The sequence below is a fragment of the Triturus cristatus genome, chromosome 3_2 (genome assembly GCF_964204655.1).
Source record: "Triturus cristatus chromosome 3_2, aTriCri1.1, whole genome shotgun sequence".
NCBI lineage: Eukaryota > Metazoa > Chordata > Amphibia > Caudata > Salamandridae > Triturus > Triturus cristatus.
Genome location: NC_140584.1, coordinates 850,978,189 through 851,004,499, shown reverse-complemented (window position 1 = coordinate 851,004,499; position 26,311 = coordinate 850,978,189). Strand labels below are relative to the sequence as shown.

Below are 26,311 nucleotides of genomic sequence, written 5' to 3'. Positions count from 1 at the left end.
CTCAGGTTGTTATTGGAATAAATTACTTTCTGTTTGTTTTCCAGGTATGCCTCTCTCTGGCCCGTTCCCGGGAACCAACGTGCTTGCACTGCTTTCCATGGGTATGTATAATGCGTTTGCCGCCTCTGTAGTAAAGCATCTTGTCTGTCCCTTATCTAACGCTTGTATTTTTACTTTTTTTTTCACAGGAATTCACCGGGCCGATCCGTCCTTGGGAAGCGTCATGCAAAGATTACTTCAGCCGGTATGTATGCTGGTGTTTGCGGATCTTTCATAAGACATCTTGTCTGATTCGTATTTCACTAAGACATTTTTTGGGGGGGTTTTACAGGGACTTCCGCGGGCCTGACTATCCCGGGCAGCATCGTGCTTTAGGACCTTTACTCTGTAGGTATTAATCTTTTGGCGGGTCTAAGGTAAGGCATCTAAAGGTAAGTCTGTTTACTTATTTTCGTATTTTGCCTGTATTTAGAATGTTTTGTGTTCGTAAAGGAGGTTTAAGCTTTACAGCGCATTTGCGGTGAATTCTCTTTGATAAAAACTTTGAACGCGGTCAGACAGGTTGGAGCCGCGTTTCCTTTTGCTGGATCGCTATCTGTCTCATGCATGCTTTCACATTCAATTCACCAGGAATTCACACCTCCTCGCTAACGATAGCACACACTCTCAGGCAGACATTCCTTTCATCCAAGGAAGACCACCACCCAAACATTAGCATACGGCTAGACAACAAGAAGATTTCACACGCGTGCTGTTCGTAAACAAGTGTTACTTCTCTATTGTTATTCATTTAAAGTAACTCCCCTTTCCTCCGGTTTGACTGTACTTAAACTCGAAGAGCAGCCATTCGAAAACATTGCTTGGTTCCAGGTCATCCAGTACGAGCTAAACTATCTCTATTCCGAAAAGGTAAGCCACTTTATTTGTATTGCCGTTTTGTAAATATACGCATTGAACGTTTTGTATCGTGTTTTGCTAATGTAAAGTGCTGGTGTTTTACTATGTTAACCTTAGCCAACATGTTGGGCGCTTTTATTGTTAGCAAAGTCCGCTCAGTATCTTGATGCCTTTAAATTTTCAAAACCGCGCTTTTATTTACTATCGGCAACGGGAAAATTGACTAACTTATATTGGGCAGCATTTCGAAGGGGCACGCACCCCATATAACCTTAATGTTTATGCTTTTTCCGGGATTATTATATACATTACGGGGCCGCTTCGCCATCGTTTGGTATCTTGCTCCCTTTAATTGTCAATGCCGCGATTACTTGCATTTTAAAAAGAAAAACACTTGCTGATAAATATTTGACGGGATTTGTGAGGACCACGCACACACACCACATTACCTTGCATGCTTTTTGTGTCCGCCGCTATTAATAAATACATTACGGTACCGATTGGCTGCGTTTCCCGTGTATTGCATACTTAGTGAAGCGCTCTCTGCATAATACACTTTTCCATGCTTTACATTTCAGACTTGCTATTGTTGTCAGGGATCGTACATTTATTAGTTAAAATACAACTTGAAATGCCTTTTGCTTTCGAATCTATGGTTACATTTTTGAGATCATTTATATTAAATACGCTTCATTTCTCTTTTCCTCGACCTGAACTGGAACAGCAGCCATTCTAGACATTACGTGGTTCATCCGGTACGAAGTATACTATCTCTATTGCAAAAAGGTAAGCAAATTCAATTGTATTGCCCTTTTTAAAATAAACTCAACGAACGTTTTCTATCGTGGATTGCTAATGACAAGTACAGTAAATTTCCAATGTTGACCTTTGCAAACATGTTATATGCTTTATTTATTAGCAAAGTTCACTGAGTGTCTTTATGGCTTTAAATTTTCAAAGCCGCACTTTTATTTAAAAGCTGCAACGAAAAGATTTACTAGCATATGTTAGGCAGAATTTACAAGGGACACGCACACACACCACATTACATTAATGTTTTACCTTTCGCCGCGATTTATATATACATTACGGTACCGGCTCGCCATCGTTTGGTATCTTGCTGACTTTAAGTTTCGAAGCCGCGATTACAATCGTTGAAAAGAAATCACTTGCTAGGAAAGATTTAACACGATTTATAAGGAGCACGCACGCACACCACGTTATTTTGCAGTTTTTGGGTGTTTGCCACTCTTACTATACACATTACGGTACGCGTGTTTTGCATACTTTGTGAGGCGCACACTGCATTACAAACGTTTCCCTGGATTGCATTGCACACTTGCTCTGTTGTCCAAAATCGTACAATTATTACTTAAAATACAACTTACAATGCATTTGCCTTTCGAATAGATGGCTAGATTTCAGAAAACATTTGAACTAACTCCCTTTTATTTCTCTTTTCCTTGACCTAAACTGGGAGAGCAGACATTCAAGACATTTCGTGGGTCATCCAGTACGACCAAAACGATCTCTATTGCTAAAAGGTAAGCAGCTTCTATTGTATTTCCGTTTACACAATGAACTCACTGAACGTTTTCTGTCGTGTTTGGCTAATGACAAGTGCAGTGGTTTTGCGATCTCAACCTTTGGCAACATGTTAGGCGCTTTGTAGTTACCACAGTGCGCTTCGTATCTGAATGCATTTAAACTTCCGACCCACGCTTTTTTGTTTGTCAAGTTTGCAATAAAATATTTGGTGAGCGTAGATTGGGCAGAATTTAGAAGGGACACACATAGACAGCACATAACCTGGATGCTTTTGGCTTTCGCCAGTATTTCGGTATACATTACGGTACCGCTTCGCCATCGTTGGGTATCCTGCTTATTTTGATTTGTAAGCGTAACGTTTAGATGCCATCATTTTGTTTTTAGCTTAAAACCGAACAGCTTTCGAAACATATTAGGCCAACTTTAACGAATGCACATGCAGTACATTGACTTGCTCTTTTTGCTTGCACCACTAATGCTAGCCTTATTACGGTAACGTTTTGATTTAGTTTGCCACTTATTTCATCCTCACTGAAACACTCTATGCATAAGATACTTTAACATCGATTGCATTGCAAATTTGCGACTGTTGCCAGTCATCTGCAATTATATGCTAGTATACAATTTTCGCACCCGAGGAATATTAATGCGCTTGATACTTTTTACATGTCTTACGACTGTTTTACTTTTGTTGGCAAAATGTGTTTTGTGATGCGAAACATTTATGTGAAATGTTTTCATATGCATGCCTCCTTTTGGAAATGACTTTTGGCCTATGATTGCAGTTATGGTGCGCGCATTCTATAGATTTGGGTTTATTTCGATTCGTTTGGCTTGACATTTGAATACATTTACCATGTTCCGGTTGGGATTCTTTGCATATGCTTTTAAGGTACATTGTTTACGTATAGGTACCGTCTAAAACGCGTCTTTACCTTACTTAAATCTCTAACGCTTCTATGCTAATGTAACCAACTGAAACAAGTGTGTGATGAGGGGGGCGAAAAGGGGGGTAGGGGGGTTAACCTTATACTAGCAGTGCCATTTTGGCATGTGCACTAATGCTAGCCTTATTACGGTAACGTTTGGCTTTAGTTTGCCACTTATTTCCTCCTCACTGAAACACTCTATGCATAAGATACTTTAACATCGATTGCATTGCAAATTTGCGACTGTTGCAAGTCATCTGCAATTATATGCTATTATACAAATTTCGCACCAGTGGAATATTAATGCGCTTGCTACTTTTTACATGTCTTACGACTGTTTTACTTTTGTTGGAAAAATGTGTTTTGTGATGCGAAACATTTATGTGAAATGCTTTCATGTGCATGCCTCCTTTTGGATCTGACTTTTGGCCTATGATTGCAGTTATGGTGCGCGCATTCTATAGATTTGGCTTTATTTCTATTCCTTTTTCTTGACATTTGAATACATTTACCATCTTCCGGTTGGAATTCTTTGCATATGCTTTCAAGGTGCATTGTTTACGTATAGGTACCGTCTAAAACGCGTCTTTACCTTACTTAAATCTCTAAGGCTTCTATGCTAATGGAACCAACTGAAACAAGTGTGTGATGAGGGGGGCGAAAAGGGGGGGAGGGGGGTTAAGCTTATACTAGCAGTGACATTTTGTCATGTGATGTTTGTTAGACTTTTGGAGGGGGTGGGAGGGGTTTCACAAAGTACGCTAGCGGGACGAGGTATCCTTTTCTAAATTATTTCATCGCTCCTCGAAGGTTACTTAATTTTAGTGTTTGCTGTACAAACATTGGCGTTCATGTATGTATTACCCGCAGTAATGCAGATACTACTGTGCAATTGTTTTTGGGGAATCACGCGTTGGAAAAAAATGAATTTTTTCATTCAGAACATATGGTTCATAGCTTAAAAATGCCATGCACTGTTTGGCATACATCTCTGCTGCCTTTATCTTCAATACTAACCTTTAATATTTGTATACTACATAAATTACTCCTCTCGCTACTCCTTTATGTTTATTACACACTTTATCTTCTTTAATCTTCTCTTTGTTTTCCATGATTTTTCATAATTTACAACTAAAAGTTGACAATAGCTAATGATGAGAAAGTGAGCATGCAGGTGAGAACCAATCTGCTAACTCAAATGGTGTGACTGACATGAGGCTTTGCAAACGTTTTGTACAAGTTTTACCTTTTGCTATTCCTATTTTCAGCAGTAATAGCGCACACTCGCCACCATGCATTTCACATCATGCATTCTCCAAAACACACGCTACACCACACACTCTTTAGCGCACATTGAAATTCACTCTCTTCTATCCACTCTCTACAGCACACTCATTGTGTGACTTAGTGAGTGTAACTTAGTGCGTGTAACTTAGTGCGTGTAACTTAGCGCAGGTAACTTAGCGCGGGTAACTTAGCGCGGGTAACTTAGCGCGTGTAACTTAGCGCGTGTAACTTAGCGCGTGTAACTTAGCGCGTGTGACGCTCTGTTGCACGCGCTCTGTTGCACGCGCTCTGTTGCACGCGCTCTGTTGCGCGCGCTCTGTTGCGCGCGCTCTGTTGCGCGCGCTCTGTTGCGCGCGGTCTGTTGCGTGCGCTTTGTTGCATGCACTGTGTCACACGCTCTCATGCACTATCATTTCACATACTCTTTAGCATACTACTTTTTGTACACATTTTTATATACATCCCCTCAACATGCACCACAGCAAATTTACATCTCTAATGCCTTTATCTTCACTACTATCCTTTATTATTTGTACACTGCATACATTATTCTTGCTCCTGTCGCTACTCCTTTATGTATGCTACACTATGCCTCTTCTTTATACTCCTCTTTGTTTCCCTTGCTTTTCTCATACTTTCAAACTATAAGTTGACAATAGCTGATGATGAGAAAGTGAGCATGCAGGTGAGAACCAATCTGCAAACTCCAATGGTGTTACTTACGTGAGGCTCTGACAACTTTTTCTGATTTTTTTTCATTTTCCTATCCCTGTTTTCAACAGTAATTGCTCACACTCCACACCATGCATTTTTCACCATGCATTCTCAAAAACACACTTCACACCACACAGTCTTTAGCACACATTCTCATTTACACTCTTTTATCCACTCTCTACAGTACACTCATTGTGTAACTTACCACATGTGGCTTAACGCAGGTAACTTAGCGCATGTAACTTAGCGCATATGACAGCATGGTGCATATACTCTGTAGCACGCAGTTTAGTTACAGCCTCTATGGCACTCTCTGTACTACCAGCTCTTTACCACAGGCTCTCTGCCACACACTGTATGCCACACACTTTTCTACATGCTATCTTTTGGCAGGCGCTTTCACATACTACCTACTGTACACATTGTAATACACATCTCCTCTACATGCAGCATAGCTAATGCTTCCAACTACTACCATTATTATCCTCCTATCCTTTACTATCAGTCAAACACTACACACACTACTTTTACTGCTCAAAACTACTTCTTCATGTACAGTACATACTGTCTCTTCTTTATTCACACTTTCTATTCCCTTCTTTTTGGACACTTTCAGCCTATTTGTCAAAAAAAAATAATAAACAGAAAGTGAGCATGCACGTGACAACCAATCTGCACAATGCAATGGTGTTACTTATGTCACGCACTGTCAACTTTGTGGGCAACTATTTTCTTTAGCTAGCTCTGTTTTTACCATTAATACACTATTTTTTGATGCACACTCTTTCCCAAGCCCTCTTTTCCGCGCACTTTCCCGCGCCCTCTTTCCCGCGCCCTCTTTCCCACGCCCTCTTTCCCGCGCCCTCCTCCCCGCGCCGTCTTCCCCGCGCCCTCTTCCACACGTAGTCTCAATACACATACTTTACTGCACACCATTTTTAGCACACCACTTAAATATCGTAGCTAATGCTAGCTTTTTTTACTACATGCATAGCCCAAACAGCACCATACATCTCTAATGCCTTTATCTTCACTACTATCCTTTATTATTTGTGCACTGCATACATTACTCTTGCTCCTGTCGCTACTCCTTTATGTATACTACACTCTGCCTCTTCTTTATACTCCTCTTTGTTTCCCCTTGCTTTTCTCATACTTTCAAACTATAAGTTGACAATAGCTGATGATGAAAAAGTGAGCATGCAGGTGAGAACCAATCTGCAAACTCCAATGGTGTTACTTACGTGAGGCTCTGTCAACTTTTTCTGAAATTTTTTCTTTTTCCTAACCCTGTTTTCAACAGTAATTGCTCACACTCCACACCATGCATTTTGCACCATGCATTCTCAAAAACACACTTCACACCACACACTCTTTAGCACACACTCTCATTTACACTCTTTTATCCACTCTCTACAGTACTCTCATTGTGTAACTTACCACATGTGGCTTAGCGCAGGTAACTTAGCGCAGGTAAATTAGCGCATGTAACTTAGTGCATATGACAGCATGGTGCATATACTCTGTAGCACGCAGTTTAGTTACAGCCTCTATGGCACTCTCTGTACTACCAGCTCTTTACCACAGGCTCTCTGCCACACACTGTATGCCACACACTTTTCTACATGCTATCTTTTGGCAGGCGCTTTCACATACTACCTACTGTACACATTGCAATACACATCTCCTCTACATGCTGCATAGCTAATGCTTCCAACTACTACCTTTATTATCCTCCTATCCTTTACTATCAGTCAAACACTACACACAATACTTTTACTGCTCAAAACTACTTTTTCATGTATACTACATACTGTCTCTTCTTTATTCTCACCTTTTTTTCCACTTCTTTTTGGACACTTTCAGCCTATTTGTCAAAAAAAACAAATAAACAGAAAGTGAGCATGCACGTGACAACCAATCTGCACAATGCAATGGTGTTACTTATGTAACGCACTGTCAACTTTGTGGGCAACTTTTCTTTAGCTAACTCAGTGTTTTCACCATTAATACACTATTTATTTATTTATGCGCACTCTTTCCCGTGCCCTCTTTCCCGCGCCCTCTTTCCCGCGACCTCTTTCCCGCGCCCTCTTTCCCGCGCCCTCTTTCCCGCGCCCTCTTTCCCGCGCCCTCTTTCCCGCGCCCTCTTTCCCGCGCCCTCTTTCCCGTGCCCTCTTTCCCGCGCCCTCTTTCCCGCGCCCTCTTTCCCGCGCCCTCTTTCCCGCGCCCTCTTTCCCGCGCCCTCTTTCCCGCGCCCTCTTCCCCGCGCCCTCTTCCCCGCGCCCTCTTCCTCGCGCCCTCTTTCCCACGCCCTCTTTCCCGCGCCCTCTTTCCCGCGCCCTCTTCCCCGCGCCCTCTTCCCCGCGCCCTCTTCCTCGCGGCCTCTTTCCCGCGCCCTCTTTCCCGTGCCCTCTTTCCCGCGCCCTCTTTCCCGTGCCCTCTTTCCCGCGCCCTCTTTCCCGCGCCCTCTTTCCCGCGCCCTCTTTCCCGCGCCCTCTTTCCCGCGCCCTCTTTCCCGCGCCCTCTTTCCCGCGCCCTCCTTCCCGCGCCCTCCTTCCCGCGCCCTCCTCCCCGCGCCCTCCTCCCCACGCCCTCTTCCACACGTACTCTCAATACACATACTTTACTGCACACCATTTGTAGCACACCTCTTAAACATCGTAGCTAATGCTAGCTTTTTTTAATAGATGTATAGCCCAAACAGCACTATACATTTGGGGAAAGTGCTCCATGTAGGCATCTCCACCGTAGCACCCCAGAACGATGAAGCACTGTAAACAAACAAAGATACACAGTTAGTTACAAAACATACAATATGCCTTACCTAAGTCCCGCAAACAACACCATACTTACAAAGGAAAAGCCTCCCTGCATGCCGCCGCACTGGAACGACCCTCACTGCTGAAGACCTGTAACGAAACAGAAAAAAAAAATGAGTTACTTACAATATGCCTTACCTAAGTCCCACAAACAGCACCATACTTACCGAGGAAAGCACTCCCTGCACGCCGCTGCACCGGAATGACCCACACCGCTTAAGCTCGAGAAACAAAAAGTTAGATAAAAAGCAAGCAAACAACAAAACAGCCAAAAAACATAGCACATTGCTTGCCATACTGCTTCATGAAGAATTTGCCTCACAGCCATAAACATAAGCCGGAAAAGGCCAAAGATAAAATAGAAGAAACATGCCCACCATCAAATATGGGTCCGGCTGGGCAAAAGAGAAAAGTTGCAAAAAAAGACACCCATGATTCTGAAGAGCGTGGGGCAGGCTGAGGGAAACTTCCTCAACAAATGCTTGCTATGGGAAAGGGGAGAGAAAAGAGTTGGGCCACAAAAAACAATACATAGATGGCTGTGCACAATCAAATAATGTATTATTGATTTTAAAGAATTTAGCAAAATGGGAAGTTTGCATGGAGTACTTAAATTCACGATTGAATGAAGCAGTGTGTATGTGTAGGTTTATGTAAATGCCTGTGTGACATCGTGAAAATGTGAATATAAACCACATTTGGCATTAGCTGTTGATGGGGAAGTAAGCATGCACATGCCAAACAATCGGAAAACTCGAATGGTGTTAATAACATGAGGCGCTGGCAAATTTTACGTTAGAGCAGTTGAATTTATTAGATAGCAATATAGTTTAGTTTTCTACAAACAGTCTTGCGTTTGCACTGTTTACCATACAATCTTTAACATGCACTCTTTAACATGCTATATTGTACAGAATACAATTTAAAGCGCACTTTTTTAGAGACACCTCCTCTACATATATCATACTTAATGCCTACATTAAGACTACTGTTGGTCGTTAGACGCGCCTCTTTTTAATCCTTTCTTTGGGGAACTTTCAAGCTATATGCTGCCGAATTTTAACAATGAAGAAGTGAAGATACAAGTAAAGTATTTGGCAAACCTCAATAGTGTTACTGACATTAAACACTCAACACTACCAGGGGATTTGGACTTTGCCTATGTCAATTTTTCCAGCAATAATATACTTTAATCCTCTACAAACACTCTTTTGCACGCACACTGTTGTACGCGCTCTATTGCACGTGCTCTGTTGCACGCACTCTGTTGCATGCACTTCTTAAATGCTCTCTGCCATACGCTCTATCATGCACTATGCTTTTACATACTCTTTACCATACTACCTGTTGCACACCTTTTTAAGTACATCTCCTCAACATACACCACATCTAATGCTTACATCACTACTGACCTTTATCCTCAACACTATCCTTTACAATTTAACACTACATACATTACTCTTACTCCTCTCGCTACTCCTTAACGTAAAAGACACACTGCCTCTTCTTTATTCTCCTCTTTGTTTTCGTTTCTTTTTCATATTTTAAACCTAAACGTTGACAATAGCTGATGATGAGAAAGTGAGCATGCAGGTGAGAACCAATGTGCAAACTACAATGGTGTTACTTACGCGATGCTCTGTCAACTTTTTATACAATTATTTCCTTTTACTAACCCTGTTTTCAACAGAAATTGCGCACACACCACAGCATGCATTTTACACCATGCATTCTCCAAAACACACTCCACAACACACACTCTTTAGTACACATTCTCATTCACACTCTTTTAGCCACTCTCTACAGTACTCTCATTGTGTAACTTGACACATGTGGCTTAGCAACTGTGACTTAGCGCAGGTAACTTAGCGCGTGTAACTTAGCGCATATGACAACATGGTGCATATACTCTGTAGCACGCACTATATTTACAGCCTCTATGGCACTATCTGTACTACCAGCTGTTCACCACAGCCTCTCTGCCACACGCTTTATGCAACCCACTTTCCTACACGCTGTCTTTTGGCATACACTTTAACATACTACCTATTGTGCAAATTGTAATACACATCTCCTCTACATGCACCCTAGCTAATGCTTATAACTCTACTACCTTTATTATCCTCCTATCCTTTACTATCAGGCAAACACTACACACACTACTCTTACTGCTCTTTCTACTCCATGTATACTACATACTGTCTCTTCTTTATTGTCACTTTATTTTCCCCTACATTTTTGACACTTTCAGCCTATTTGTTGGCAATAACTAATTTTGAGAAAGTGAGCATGCACATGACAACCAATCTGCACAATGCAATGATGTTACTTATGTAAGGCACTGTCAACTTTTTGGGAAAGTTTTTCCTTTACGTAGCTCAGTGTTTTCACCATTAATAGACTATTTCTTTATGCACCCTCTTCCCCGCCCCCTCTTCCCCGCCCCCTCTTCCCCGCCCCCTCTTTCCCCGCGCCCTCTTCTCGCGCCCTTTTTCCCGCGCCCTCTTTCCCGCGTCCTCTTTCCCGCAATCTCTTCCCCGCCCCCTCTTCCCCGCCTCCTCTTTCCCCGCCCCCTCTTTCCCCGCCCCCTCTTTCCCGCCCCCTCTTTCCCCGCCCCCTCTTTCCCCGCCCCTCTTTCCCCGCCCCCTCTTTCCCCGCCCCCTCTTTCCCCGCCCCCTCTTTCCCCGCCCCCTCTTTCCCCGCCCCCTCTTTCCACGCGCCCTCTTTCCACGCGCCCTCTTTCCACGCGCCCTCTTTCCACGCGCCCTATTTCCACGCGCCCTCTTTCCACGCACACTCTTTCCCCGCCCCCTCTTCCCCGCCTCCTCTTTCCCCGCCCCCTCTTTCCCCGCCCCCTCTTTCCCGCCCCCTCTTTCCCCGCCCCCTCTTTCCCCGCCCCCTCTTTCCCCGCCCCCTCTTTCCCCGCCCCCTCTTTCCCCGCCCACTCTTTCCCCGCCCCCTCTTTCCCCGCCCCCTCTTTCCACGCGCCCTCTTTCCACGCGCCCTCTTTCCACGCGCCCTCTTTCCACGCACACTCTTTCCACGCGCCCTCTTTCCTTTGCCATGCACTCTGTTGCATGCATGCGCTCTGTTGCACGCGCTCTGTTGCACGCGCTCTGTTGCACACACTCTGTTGCACACACTCTGTTGCACACACTCTGTTGCACACACTCTGTTGCACACACTCTGTTGCACAAATTTTTTTGCACATACTCTTTTGCACACACTCTTTTGCACACACTCTTTTGCACACACTCTGTTGCATGCACTTCTTAAATGCTCTCTGCCACACACACTCTCATGCACTATGATTTTACATAATCTTTAGCATACTACCTGTTGCACACATTTTTAGGTACATCTTCTCAACATGCACCACAGCTAATGCTTACATCTCCACTCTCTTTATCCTCACTACTATCCTTTAAAATTGTACTGTACATACATTACTCTTACTCCTCTTGCTACTCCTTGACGTATGACACACTGCCTCTTCTTTACTCTCCTCTTTGTTTTCCTGGCTTTTTCAAACTTTGAACATTTAAGTTGACAATAGCTGATGATGAGAAAGTGAGCATGCAGGTGAGCACCAATCTGCAAACTCCAATGGGGTTACTTACGTGAGGCTCTGTCAACTTTTTCTCAAAGTTTTTCAGTATCCTATCCCTGTTTTTAATTGTAATAGCACACACTGCTTTTTACACCATGCATTCTCTATTATACATTCTGTACCACACATTCTTTAGCACACATTCTCATTCACACTCTTTTAGCCACTCTCTACAGTACTCTCATTGTGTAACTTGACACATGTGGCTTAGCAACTGTGACTTAGCGCAGGTAACTTAGCGCGTGTAACTTAGCGCATATAACAACATGGTGCATATACTCTATAGCACGCACTATATTTACAGCCTCTATGGCACTCTCTGTACTACCAGCTCTTTACCACAGCCTCTCTGCCACACGCTCTATGCAATACTACACGCTGTCTTTTGGTATGCACTTTAACATACTAGCTACTGTGCAAATTATAATACACATCTCCTCTACATGCACCCTAGCTAATGCTTACAACTCTACTACCTTTATTATCCTCCTAGCCTTTACTATCAAGCCAACACTACACACACTACTCTTACTGCTCTTTCTACTCCATGTATACTACATACTGGCTCTTCTTTATTCTCACTTTATTTTCCGCCAAATTTTTCACACTTCCAGCCTATTTGTTGGCAATAACTAATGATGAGAAAGTCAGAATGCACATGACAACCAATCTGCACAATGCAATGATGTTACTTATGTAAGGCACTGTCAAATTTTTAAGAAAGTTTATCCTTTAGATAGCTCAGTGTTTGCGCCATTAATAGACTATTTCTTTATGCACCCTCTTTCCCCGCGCCCTCTTTCCCCGCGCACTCTTTCCCTGCGCCCTCTTTCCCTGCGCCCTCTTTCCCCGCGCCCTCTTTCCCCGCGCCCTCTTTCCCCGCGCCCTCTTTCCCCGCGCCCTCTTTCCCCGCGCCCTCTTTCCACGCGCCCTCTTTCCACGCGCCCTCTTTCCACGCGCCCTCTTTCCACGCGCCCTCTTTCCACGCGCCCTCTTTCCTTTCCATGCGCTCTGTTGCATGCATGCTGTTGCATGCGCTCTATTGCACGCGCTCTGTTGCACACTCTCATGCACTATGATTATACATAATGTTTACCATACTACCTGTTGCACGCATTTTTATGTACATCTTCACAACATGCACCAGAGCTAATGGTTACATCTCTACTGTCTTTATCCTCACTACTATCCTTTAAAATTGTACTGTACATACATTACTCTTACTCCACTCGCTACTCCTTGACGTATAACACACTGCCTCTTCTTTACTCTCCTCTTTGTTTACCTAGCTTTTTTCAAACTTTAAACCTTTAAGTTGACAATAGCTGATGATGCGAAAGTGAGCATGCAGGTGAGAACCAATCTGCAAACTCCAATGGGGTTACTTACGTGAGGCTCTGTCAACTTTTTCTCAAAGTTTTTCAGTTTGCTGTCCCTGTTTTCAACTGTAATAGCACACACTGGCCACAATGCTTTTTACACCATGCATTCTCTATTACACATTCTGTACCACACACTCTTTAGCATACATTCTCATTCACAATTTCTTCCATCTACTCTTTACAGCACACACATTCTGTGACTTCACACATGTGGCATAACACGTGTTACTTTGCGCCTCTGCCTTAGCCCCTGTACCTTAGCGCATGCGCCAATATGTTGCATAATTCCGTGCTGCAGACTACCATGGGATGAATTATGTGAAGCACTGACAAGTTTTATTGCCTTTGTTTTTGTACCGTACTGTTTGTCTTTCTTAATGAAACTATTTAAATATTATACTCTAAGAAAAACACTCTACTACTCTTTTCTTCACATTCTGCTACACATTCTCGATGTACACTTTTTTGGCTACACATTGTCTACACTATGCTACATTTTACAACACTTTTTCTACCATACTCGACAGAAACCTTACACTACAAACCATCTCCATATTATTACATCTGTATTGCTCTTTGGGATACAATTTCTACTTGTGTTTTCCCTCCATTACATCTACCAACTTTATGAGCCATGCAAAAATTACTTAATTTCGTTACTATTGACAACTTACTGTATATTACTATGCTAAATCAACATTAATACTTGTTTTTATTCTTCCATAGATAACTGTGAGAAGTTGCGCATTCTTTTTCAAGGCATCAAGGTGAAAGTATCTTAATTTATTGTTGATACACCAGCCTGTGGTGAAAACAAATCAGTTGGGATCATTAGAATATATATATATATTTTTTGAAACATACTCATTGTTTTCAGCATGCATAACCTCTGTTAACGATACCTATAGGCTGTTGAGAAAGTCTAGTGCTTACAAATCCGTAAACATCATTCACAGACTATTTAAGAAACACTGACCTTTGCTTAAAGCACAACATTCGTGGAAACACTACAAGCGTATAGAAACACACAACAAATGCATGCTTAGAAGACACTTCTATTCATTTTAGAATCCTATGCATATAGCATAAATTTAATAAAGTATACATCTAACCTATCTCACCGAAATTAGTTTGCTGAACAGCATCTATTTATTACTTACTGTTATTAGCAGCACAAGGGAAGTTGCATGAACCTTGTATAGCTATACAAATAAATAGTAACTACTCAGAAAAGTTAGAAAGTGTATATAAATTTTAATATATGCTAGTTAGCATTATACTTGTATAGAAGCATACAGATATATAGTCCATACAAGAAACTTACAACACTAAAATACAGCATCCAAAGAACGCTACAATACAAACCTATAATAGGTAGTTTAATACCGGCAGTTTATTTGAACAATATTTTGGTGTCGCTATTAATATCATGGAAATACTGCAGGCAGCTTATCATCAAGGGCATAACAAATTTTCTCCTACTTCGCGGGGCAAACAATGTTTGCCAAACAGCACATTCGCAATCATACACAATAGCTACAAACCTGCTAATACATGGACTGTAGAAGATTTACATGCCATTATGGACTTAGGGGATGCTTTATATATAGATATGCATTCCATAAATCAAGAACAGCTTATGCATCCTGATGATTTACCAAATTATATCCAACACAATGACACTATCTATTCGCTTAAGCTTAAACAACCTTCTTATGGGGATATACTGAAACAGTTTGACCCATCTTCGCCAAATATGCAAACAGTATTGAGAGCTGCACTCAATTTGCATTGCGGTGTTTTACTTTGCATGGATATGTATGTTATAGCTATTATGCACAGTGAAAATTCATACTTTGTATTTGACTCGCATAGCCGCGACACCACAGGAATGCCTCACCCAAATGGGACATGTATTACCATACAAATATCATTTGAAGGGCTTATACAGTACATAACAAATCTGGCATATAGTCTAAAGCGACCCAATAGTAATTACTTACCATATGAATTAACTCCAATAGATATAATTCCAATTAAAAAAGATTCACTACATAAGGCAATGCTCATAGCAGAGAAAAATGCAAGTGCCATATTACACAAGCATATTTATGTGCATTCTACTAAAGCATGTACAGATTTATTCACACACACATTAAGAACTCGCATACAAAATGAAAGAGATTGCCTCCAAAGATCAAAGGCAGGTACTCTTCAGCCATCAGCATCATTAGCTAGTGATCAGCATATTCCCCCCTCACAAAATTGCATTGTGCCTATAACAGCTGCACAACTGACGCTACCTACCTGCACTAGCATAGATACAACAGAATATGCAAGTAACTCACATAATACTCCGACATACGCAAATATACTTAGAAATACACTTAGACACAACACAAGAGTCACGAGTTGTGATACAAAAAACATACAGACACAAAACATCACAGGCTCAACAAGTGATTTGCATAATAACGCATATATACAAAGCTCCCATCCTACAAACAAACATAACACTCAGGGTAACAAAATACTTAGCCCAAAAAATAACACCAAGACTATATTGTCAAAAATGCATATTAACATCAGGAACAACATAGAACAAACTTTTTGGCCACAAACACAACAACATATAAATGTCGTATATAGTACAGACAAACAGCAAACACAAACAAATCTTACACTACCATCAAGGTGTACACAATCTATACAAAATAGTCTATTTGCTATTCTACATAACTACTGTAAACCCGCACATAGTTGGGATAGTCAAGACTTGCAATCTATTATGGGACTTGGAAATGCACTATATATTGAAATGCAGTCAATTAATAAAGAAAATTGTATGCAACCACAATATTTACCCAATTACATAGAGCACAATGACGTTATATATGCAATTAAGCAAAAAAAGAGCATAACGTTGGAGGAAAAGCAAACAGAAATGCAAAATGCAAGGCTTTTGAGAACCCTTACTTCAATGCATTTGAACAGTGGTATATTGATTTGTTTTAATGCATACACTATTTCAATATTCAAAACGATTCATGCATACTTTGTATTTAATTCAAATAGCCAAAATGAGGAGATAATACCTCCTGCTAAGGGGACCTCTATTGCTTTACAAATCAAATCACCTGAGCAGGTTATTGGTTACATCAGAACGTTGGCTCTCCAGAACAAAGTACCACATTCGTTAAGTTTTACTTTATACTTCACTCCAGTTACAGTACGCAAAATTAGCAAATTGTCACTTGAGACAACACAAAGAAAACATAGAGAGAAAAAAGTTACACCTATAAGAGACATGTATATCCATACTACTAAGTTAACTCTACATGCCTCTATACATATCACACCTATAGAGTTACAACTAGAAAATACAATTACAGAAACACTCGACAGCGATAGGCAAATGCATACAGATAATTCCACAACCACAAGTCATATTGAATCTATCATAGCTATTAACAATTCCAATCCAATAACAAACACATTTACACATAATGCTGGGATACACAATGAACCAAATGCAATAGAAGTACAACCAAATAACTGTAACAGAAAAAGATTGCATGAACAAGAAACAGAAAATACACTTAATGCCACAAATATAACATCTTTGACAAATGCCACAATTAGTACTTTCCATGCACAAATTAAATATGGCCCAGAGTATGCTTGCACTATTTGCAATCAGTTGTGGCATAAACAAAGTTTGCAAACAACGCACAAGTTAAAAAAAAGGGCTAAATTCATAGAATGTAACATTAGTCAATATCAAACAGAAGATATATGCCGGACATGTTACAACTATATTGCCAAGGACAAAATACCACCATGTTCTTTCTATAATGGGATGACATTTCCTGATATCCCACCTGAATTACACTTGCATAATTTAGAAGAGAGATTAGTATCGCCAAGAATACCTTTTTTACAAATCAGAACGCTGCCGCGAGGCTTCCAAAAATCTCTCTCAGGTGCAGTAGTTAACGTTCCTGCCGATGTTATGACAACTGTAACTGTTTTACCAAGACAAATTAATGATAACATGACGATTCCAATAAAATTAAAACGCAAATTAAGCTATAAATCCTATACCCATTTCGAAAATGTAAGGCCAAACAAAGTAAAGCGTGCAGCTCTATATTTAGCAACTACTAGCAGTATGTTCCAAGAATATGGAGTCACTGTTAATAAAGATTGGGAATATACACCAGAGAATATGCCACCTTGTAATGACACTTCTGATGCAAACAATACATCAGATTCATCAGACAACATTGCAGCTGGGAATTTAGATACTATGCTAACTAATGAAACTATAACTACAGAAAGCATTAACATTATTAACTTGGCACCTGCAGAATATAACACACCAAGGGGTCTATATGAAGACAAAGATTCTGAATATTTAGCTTTCCCCACTATTTTTTGTGGGAAGCGAAGGCCAACAAACAAAGAAAGGCATGTACCAATACATTACAGTACAATATGTCAATGGGAATTAAGAAGTTATGATTTAAGAGTAGCAAACTCCATGACAAATGTTTTCTTCAAATTGAAAAAGTTGCATATTAAGCAAATACAGAGCAAAATATACATCTCACTTAGAAAATATTTTACCAATGGTAACATTATTACAGCAAAAGACATCAAACAAAAATTAGATAGCATTTTCCAATTTAATGAGGGATATAAAATACTAAAAACAATACGTGGCTCACCACCATATTGGGAGCAATGCAAAAAAGACTTATTTGCTATGATAAGACAATTAGGGATACCAACATTTTTTTTAACATTATCAGCAGCAGAAACTAAATGGTATCATTTAATCAACATACTATTACGCACTGAGAAAAAAAAAGAATGTACAGAAGAAGAATTCAAAAAAATGTCATGGGAGGAAAAATGCAAATTAATACAGAGAAATCCCATTACTTGTGCCCGACATTTTGACTTTCAAGTTAGAAAATTCTTTAATTGTATATTACTGCATAAAAGTAACCCAATTGGCAAGGTGATAGATTACTTTTATAGAGTAGAATTTCAACAAAGAGGATCACCACATATACATGCTATAATATGGATTGAAAGAGCTCCACAGTATGAAACTTCAGAAGTTACTACTGTTACAGCTTTTATAGATAAATATATAACCTGTGCAAAACAACAAGATACAAATATCGAGCCTTTATTGCCACTACAAAAGCATGGACATACCAAAAATTGTCGTATTAAACATAAAAGAACATGCAAATACCAGTACCCAAAATATCCAATGCCAGAAACTTTTATACTGGAACCATTACCACTAGACAAAACTGATCAAGAGCTCTTACAGAAAATCGAACTAATCCACCTAACTATGAACACGCAAGAGTTCTCACATTATTCCTTTGAACAGTTTTTAGATACAATGAAACTAGATCTAAGTCAATATGTTAGATGTATACGCTGCATTATAGAAAAAAATACAATTTTCCTAAAAAGAACACCAGCTGAATGCTTTATTAATAACTACAATACGACAATTTTACAAGCATGGCAAGCAAACATTGATATACAATACATCTTAGACGCATATGCATGTGCCGTATATATAGTATCATATATTAGTAAATCACAGCGTGGAATGAGCAAGTTGATTGCACAAGCAGCAAAAGAAGTTTATCACAATCCAAGCATAAAAGAGCAGCTTAAGCATATAGGTAACAAATTCCTAAACTGTACAGAAATAAGCGCGCAAGAAGCAGCCTATCTTATACTTCAAATTCCTTTACGCAAAAGTTCTAGATCGTATGTTTTCATTAATACAAGCCCTCCAGAAAAGCGTACCTACTTATTAAAAGACATTGAGACTATAAATTTGTTACCTGATACATCCAATCAAATACAATATGATAATGTAATAGTAAAGTACAGCAAACGTCCTACAGATTTGGAAACGTGTACATTAGCTGACTATGCATCTATGTATCATGGAAATCATAAAAATAGAAAGCAGAAAAATGCAACAGACCATGATAATTTCCTCACCGAAAACAACTTTTATAGCTCGGATGAGGAAGAACTTGAAATTAATATACCAAATAAAACTGCAGAAACAGATTATACAAAGCGGCAAAAACAAAAAATAATTCGGTATTGCAGGTTTAATAAAAAAAATGACCCTGAAAATTATTACAGAGAATTGCTAATGCTTTATTATCCCTGGAGAGTAGAAAATCAAATTATTGGTAATAAGGAAACATATTATGAAAAATACCTAGAACTTCAAAATATAGTTGACGCTAATCATACTAAGTATAATAGGCATAATACCCCTTTAACACCTAATGCCAATGGAGACTGTACATTGGACGCATTACTTATACCCCCAATGGATATAGAAACTGACGAAAACATTTGTCCTGAAGTTCAAACAAATGAACCACTATTATATGACTTATCATTTGATTTAGGCATTAGAAGTACAAGTAATGATGAACTTTTAACCAATAATATAATGCCGGATGACCAATATCACAGTTTGATGCAAAATCTTACAGATGAGCAACTTAACTTTATATACCATCACTTGCATTGGATAAAAACCAAAGAAACACCTTGCTATACGTTTTGCACAGGTGGTGCAGGAGTAGGGAAAAGCTTCCTTATAACAGCCCTTTACCAAACATTACTACGCTATTACAATACCAAAGCAGGGGAAAATCCTGATAACATTTATGTATTGCTTACAGCTCCAACAGGCAAAGCAGCACATAACATCCATGGTAAAACGCTACATAGTACATTCAAAATACCAGTTTCGCAATCGCTGTCTCATAAACCACTCACTCATGAGAACAGGAGTGCACTTCAAAATGAATTATTGCATCTGAAATTGCTGATAATTGATGAAATATCAATGGTAGGGGCAAATCTTTTCAATTTTATACATAACAGGTTACAAGAAATTAAAATGTCCAAACTCCCTTTTGGTGGGATATCCATATTAGCTATTGGAGATTTTTATCAGTTAAAACCAGTATTTGACACATACATATTTGAAAATTCTAGGCATTCATACAGACCAGTAAGTACAAATTTATGGCAAACACACTTTAAGTTGTTTGAATTAACAAAAATTATGAGACAGCTAAACGACTTACCATTTGCTCAATTACTAAATAGATTAAGAGAAGGAAAACACACTAATGACGATATTATACAAATACAAACACGCGAGCAAGACCCACCCCAAAACATTACCAAAACCATCCCTTATATAATGGCAACAAACAAAGAGGTTAATAATATTAATAATGAAGTTTTGTTACAACATATAACAAAATACCCTGTATACACATCAACCGCAATAGATACAGTTGCATCTGACCTAAGCGAAATTGTAAAAAAAAAAATACTAATGCAATTACCTGCAGATGCAACTAAGACCATGGGCCTGCCATTTATATTGCATATTGCATTAAAATTACGATACGATCTAACATGCAATATCAATGTTAACGATGGCTTAACAAATGGTGCAACAGGTATAGTTGAATTAGTAGAAACTATCAATAGCATTCCAAATGTGATATGGATTCTTTTTGATAAAGAAAATGTTGGCAAATTAACAAGACAGGAAAATAGGCACATATATCACAGTAACATTTCACCTCATTGGACACCAATTCATGTTATCTCTAGACATTTTCAATTTACACAAAAATTTATAACAATAATACGCAAGCAATTCCCACTACGCCAATCATCTGCACGTACTATACATAGAACACAAGGAGAAACTATTGAACCACTTTACATCCATTTTAACAATAGTAAAATACATCATTTGCATTATGTTGCTTTAAGCAGAGCAAAATCATTAGAAAACATATATATTAAAAACTTTAAGCAGGACAAAATAGTTGTCCACCCAAAGGTTCATGAAGAAATGGCCCGCTTAAGGACAGATATGCTATTAGAAATATCAGTACCACAATTATGTAATTATCTGCTAAACTTTAATGTTATTGTACACAACATACGTTCACTACAAAAAAATCACAAAGCTATACAAGCCGACACAAATATCATGAAGGCAGATATTATATGTCTCAATGAAATAAACACAACTAGGGAAGGGAACAGTCATTCATTATATATTGACCACTATCATCTGATGCTATTTGATAAATTCCATAATCAAAATACCAAGCATGGGATTGCTGTTTATTACAAGAAAAATATTTGCCTTTTGCCAATTTATGAAACACAGCACGAAATTGACATTTTACATTTTACTTTATTTATAAAGAATTGTGATTACTTATTTGTGATAATATACAGGCCACCACATGTACAACTACAAAAACTTTTTCAAGTGTTAACTAGCGTATTGAGCTTTTACCCAAACTACAAATATATAATAATGGGCGACTTCAACATAGATTTAGCACAAGTATCACATAATGCAACACTACTTTTAGAATACATGCGAAACCAATTTCAATGTCACCAAAAAATACAAAACTACACAACAGACTACAATTCAACCTTAGACCATATATATGTTAATGAAGAGATAACTCACTTTGGTATACTAGAGTCCTACTATAGCGATCACAAAGCATTATGGGTAGCTATTTAATAGACTGAAATTATCAATTTGTATGTTATTTTGCTTTAGGAATTTCCTTTCTTTACATGCTAGATTCAGAAGGTCTACTTACATTATTTGTCTCGTTGCAGATGATTTCTATACAAGAAATTAAGGAAACCAAACACGAGGAAAGCAAACCGTATCAAAAAGCAATACGAGCAAACATAGTCAAATGCTCTGCAAAAACACACTACAAAAACGCTAAGCAAGAAAATAAGATTTTATTCCACATTGCTCTTGCTGATGAAAGTGGGTCCATTAAAGGAACTTGCTACAATGATGATTTTTTCAAGCTAACAAAAGAAGGGAATGGAATTATAATTCGGAATTTTATAAACAAGAACAATGTCATCATCTTAACGAAACAAACAAAGATTTCGAGAATGCCACCATTAACGCTCCCGGAAACAATAACCCAAGAAGCAGTATATTTGCTACAGCCGCCTGCACCCCCAGTTTCTCCAATAAAAACTATAAGAAAAGCTAATTTACGGACATTGATGAGCATATTAGGGACAATATCAGAGGTACGTATCATAAAAAAATTAAGGTGCTTAACTATTGCATGTAGTAGTCTGTAAACTTACATACTATCAGCAACACTATCTGCCACACACACTTTGTAATCACACTCTTCAAACCACTATACCATACATTCAAAACCCATTTAGTAACTGCAACTCTTTAAAACACACACTATTAGCAGCACACTTTACTATAAACTATATACAACACTCACTCCAACACACATACTATCTACAAACATTTCAAGTAATAGCTGTTGCTTACTCCTTTTACACACACCACAAGGTTACAAATAGTTAAAAACGGACACTCTCCATCTCATTCATTGCTACTTAAACTTTGCCAATACTCTGTAGTACAATCTACTACAAGCATACAACAATTTTTTATAGAGAAATAACATCTAAAGGCTATATTTAAGACTAATCGATGTAGAAACTCAAATAGAATACACAACATTGCTGCTAATAGCACTATACTTACTGCACAACACATACAATATTCTAGCAACTCTACTCGCTCATTTTACAATCTAAATTATATTTAACTAATATAATTTACGAAAAAAAACATTAACATCTGTAAAAATACACATCGGACACTAAATGCACTGTAAAGTGTTGATTACATGGAACAGTCCCACAAGTTTCAAACATGTAAAGTATTTTTACTATTTATTTCAAACACTTCTAAAAATGATAGCTATACAAAATATCATCATCTACTCTTTTATGTGCACTCTCCTACAAATTATATCATATATATACTTCCATACAAAAGTCTCTAACGCACACTCTCTAACATACACACTGTAGCACACACTATTACACAACTAATACACCACAACAATCAACAAACTTTTCACTCGCATGTTCTCTCCAATAAACAAAGATACAGCACAAGTGTATACTATCTATGCAAGAACCAATAACAATGATTGTTTATCAAATTTGACAGGAGGAAGAAACCAAAACTGTATTCATTGGAGGGCAAGAAACAAAACTAAAATCAATAACAGTAAACGATGCAACAGACTCAGTGAAAATAACACTGTGGAGGGACGCAGCAGACTTTCCCATTGAACTTGGGAGCTACATAAAAATAACCCATCTGACAGTGCATGAATTTAACAACGAAAAAATATTAAATTCTACTCGGAATACACAATTGCAAGTAAGTACAAAGTAAAAATACAATGCGCAAAAACAAAAAATGTATTCTTTGCAAAGAAATTACTTACACATCTAGAACAGAAGACTCATTAAATTCACCATTTTTATATCACACGTAGTAACATCAGTTGCTCTTTTTTCAGCATACAATTTGGAATTCTACACATAAATCTCATACACATAGATGAAACACCAAAATACTATATCGCCTTTAAATACATGCATATACATTCATACAAAACACTCTCGAAATATCACAAACAACTTTTCTGTTTACCTTTCCTACAGCTCCACACCTAACGACAAACTTCAAAACATGTAGGTCAATACATTGCAAATCATACTACACCTTTCATTATAATAATTTGGCACACATTTTAAAATGCTAGTCCATAACCATGCCATATAAACTATTTTTGTCCATATCTACACCTTACCTACAAACACATGGAAACATAAAATATCTTACTTTATATATAGCACTAACTTACTATTAGAATAGCACCAGAATCATACATTACTACATCTCAAGCAAAACAACATCCAACTCTCTATCTATGTCTATATTTACCTTTTTGGAATACATACTAATCAAAAACTGCCTTAAATGCACTTTTCGATTTTACATTACCTATTACTTAACTTGGAGTTTATTTGCACTCTCTCACTACTTTCCTGTGCATATTCGAATTCTATTGCAAATTTTTCACAAAATGTGCCATATAAACATACATTTTTATAAATATCTGACACCTTTACATCATCTTGCACTACATTTAGAAACACTCTGCATCAAAAAAAATACAACACCGCCTTCATAAATTCCATAGGTAAGAACACATAAGTACGCACTTTGGGTCTTTGCCTTCAACTACATTTTTCACATTCTCTGAACCGCGCTGAACAAATGCAATTCACAGAAAAATCTTGGAGAAATTCCTTCAGCATCTAAAGAAATTTTTTATTTCTCTGAAAAGCACGTTAAAATATAGAAAAAAAAAAAAAACAGTAAAAAATGGGTTTTATAACTGATGTTTTTTTCTATTTGCAGAAAATTGAGCCACCCCAAGAACAACTGCAGATAACTATATATGGACTCGAAAATACAACTCAGGAAAAAAGCACCATTACCATACAAATTCAAGATAATGAACATTTAAAATCGGTACAAATAAGCAATGCGCTTTTAATGGACCACCTACAAATTCCAGCAGATATTGAGGACTTTTCAGAGGCTCTTATGCCACATCTACCGAAAACACTAAATATAATATTTCAAAATGAACACATTGTCGAAATTCTTGACGAAGATTAAATTATGCAATCTGCAAAAATATAACTACTTTTGTAACTTTGAATAAAATGGATACATACAAAATAAATATTTTAGTTAATAAAAATCTTAAATCACATTTGACTTACTGTTTATTTTTTCTACGAAATAATGTTTGATATGTACTTGCATGTATTTATATGCGCCATTCGGATAAATATTTACACAATGACTTATGTATACATTTGGCAAAAATTGGGTACTAGTGTTACTAAAAAAAAAATATATATAATTTCTAAATATTACTTAATGCACTTGGATAAGGATAATTACTCCTCCATTTAGAATATAGAACGTCCTATTCAAACCTTTCTCTTCACAACTAATAGTACACTATCTAAACAGTAGGTCACCCAACAATACTACTAGTGTTAAAGTTACAGCTATTCGAATTGCTAATAACATTATGGTTTGCTTATCTTTAGAAAACAGTACAAAAAAAACATTAGTATTTACTGTATCAATAGCTAACTCAATATATGTGTAGCTAACTCTGTCTGTAAGTACAAAGGCAATAAATATTGCATTTAAGACTTATTAAGGTATTAACATTGGAAATAACAATACCTTTTGTTTAAATGTTTTAACAACAAAAACTTACCCAAAAACAATGTCATAAACAATGCCAATAGCTCTAACTTTACTAATGCCGAGACCATTGCATTGTAAATGCTTGTTTCTTGTGACTCTGTTCAACCGAGCCACAAGATGGCTGCCAACACTTCCTGGTTTGAAGTGTTGGCAGCCAATCAGATCTCAGGCACGAGATCGGGAGGGTTTGCTCGTCCGCCGCAGCCATATTAGTATATCTGAGAAACATTTAAATTTCTCAGGAACCACTAAACGAATTTACAGCATTGAACAAAACGAGTACACTCTGGGCCAGAGCTGCCTTTCTACCAAATTTGGTGTAATTCCGTTCAGCAGTTCAGGCTGTAGCTGCGTCAATAGTTTTCTATGGAAATTAACATTGGGAAAAAGCGTTTTGAGATCCCCCATATTCTCAGCTCCCGCTTGACGGATCACCCTGAAATTTACAAGACAGCAGCTAAAGTAAGTGGACCCTTAGTTTTGAAAATTTCGCGAAGATTCGTCAAACGGCGCAAAAGATATTGGCAAAAGAAAAACGCTTTTTCAAATAGAAACAAGGTCCTAAGTATAACTACCTACTGGCGACTGATATACATATATACCTCTCTAGTCGATGGGCCGAGGAGGCCCTATGAAATAAAGAAGCCTTAACCCAGCAGCGCTCGTGTGTGTGCTCTCTTCCATGTGGAGTAGGGATTGTTTGTGTGTGTGTATATATATATATATATATCAAATTACCACACGCTCTCCTACCCTTCTTTGTGGCGAGAAGAGAGCAACGAACTCCAATAAGTAAGGTTGCAAAGTTCTTTATGTGCTCACAGGTTTCGTTATCTGATGCATTT

The 26,311-nt window shown here is 38.4% G+C and overlaps 1 protein-coding gene across 3 annotated transcripts; it reads left to right on the top strand.

Moving 5' to 3' along the window:
* On the top strand, positions 1-24,955 carry LOC146858295 (uncharacterized). 3 transcript variants are annotated; one of them, XM_085646906.1, is made up of 9 exons: positions 1-101; positions 189-244; positions 332-909; positions 1,622-1,683; positions 2,383-2,441; positions 13,916-13,956; positions 21,935-22,372; positions 23,328-23,543; positions 24,594-24,955. In XM_085646906.1, exons 7-9 carry the CDS (start codon positions 21,935-21,937, stop codon positions 24,855-24,857), a joined length of 918 nt encoding a protein of 305 aa, XP_085503032.1. In that variant the 5' UTR covers positions 1-101; positions 189-244; positions 332-909; positions 1,622-1,683; positions 2,383-2,441; positions 13,916-13,956; the 3' UTR covers positions 24,858-24,955. The 3 variants fall into 3 exon arrangements, with proteins under 3 accessions (XP_085503032.1, XP_085503033.1, XP_085503031.1); XM_085646907.1 differs by lacking the exons at positions 1-101; positions 189-244; positions 332-909; positions 1,622-1,683 and having other exon boundaries at positions 2,266-2,441; positions 24,594-24,953; XM_085646905.1 differs by lacking the exons at positions 1-101; positions 189-244; positions 332-909; ... (1 more) ...; positions 2,383-2,441; positions 13,916-13,956 and having other exon boundaries at positions 21,139-22,372; positions 24,594-24,953.
* The last annotated feature ends 1,356 nt before the right edge of the window (positions 24,956-26,311 follow it).

Excerpts from the sequence above, each read along its gene's own strand:
- LOC146858295 (XM_085646905.1), top strand. The coding sequence starts at position 21,890 with ATGCTAGATTCAGAAGGTCTACTTACATTATTTGTCTCGTTGCAGATG. Across the intron at positions 22,373-23,327 it reads TATTAGGGACAATATCAGAG|GAGGAAGAAACCAAAACTGT; the intron begins GTACGTATCATA and ends CAAATTTGACAG. Across the intron at positions 23,544-24,593 it reads CTCGGAATACACAATTGCAA|AAAATTGAGCCACCCCAAGA; the intron begins GTAAGTACAAAG and ends TTCTATTTGCAG.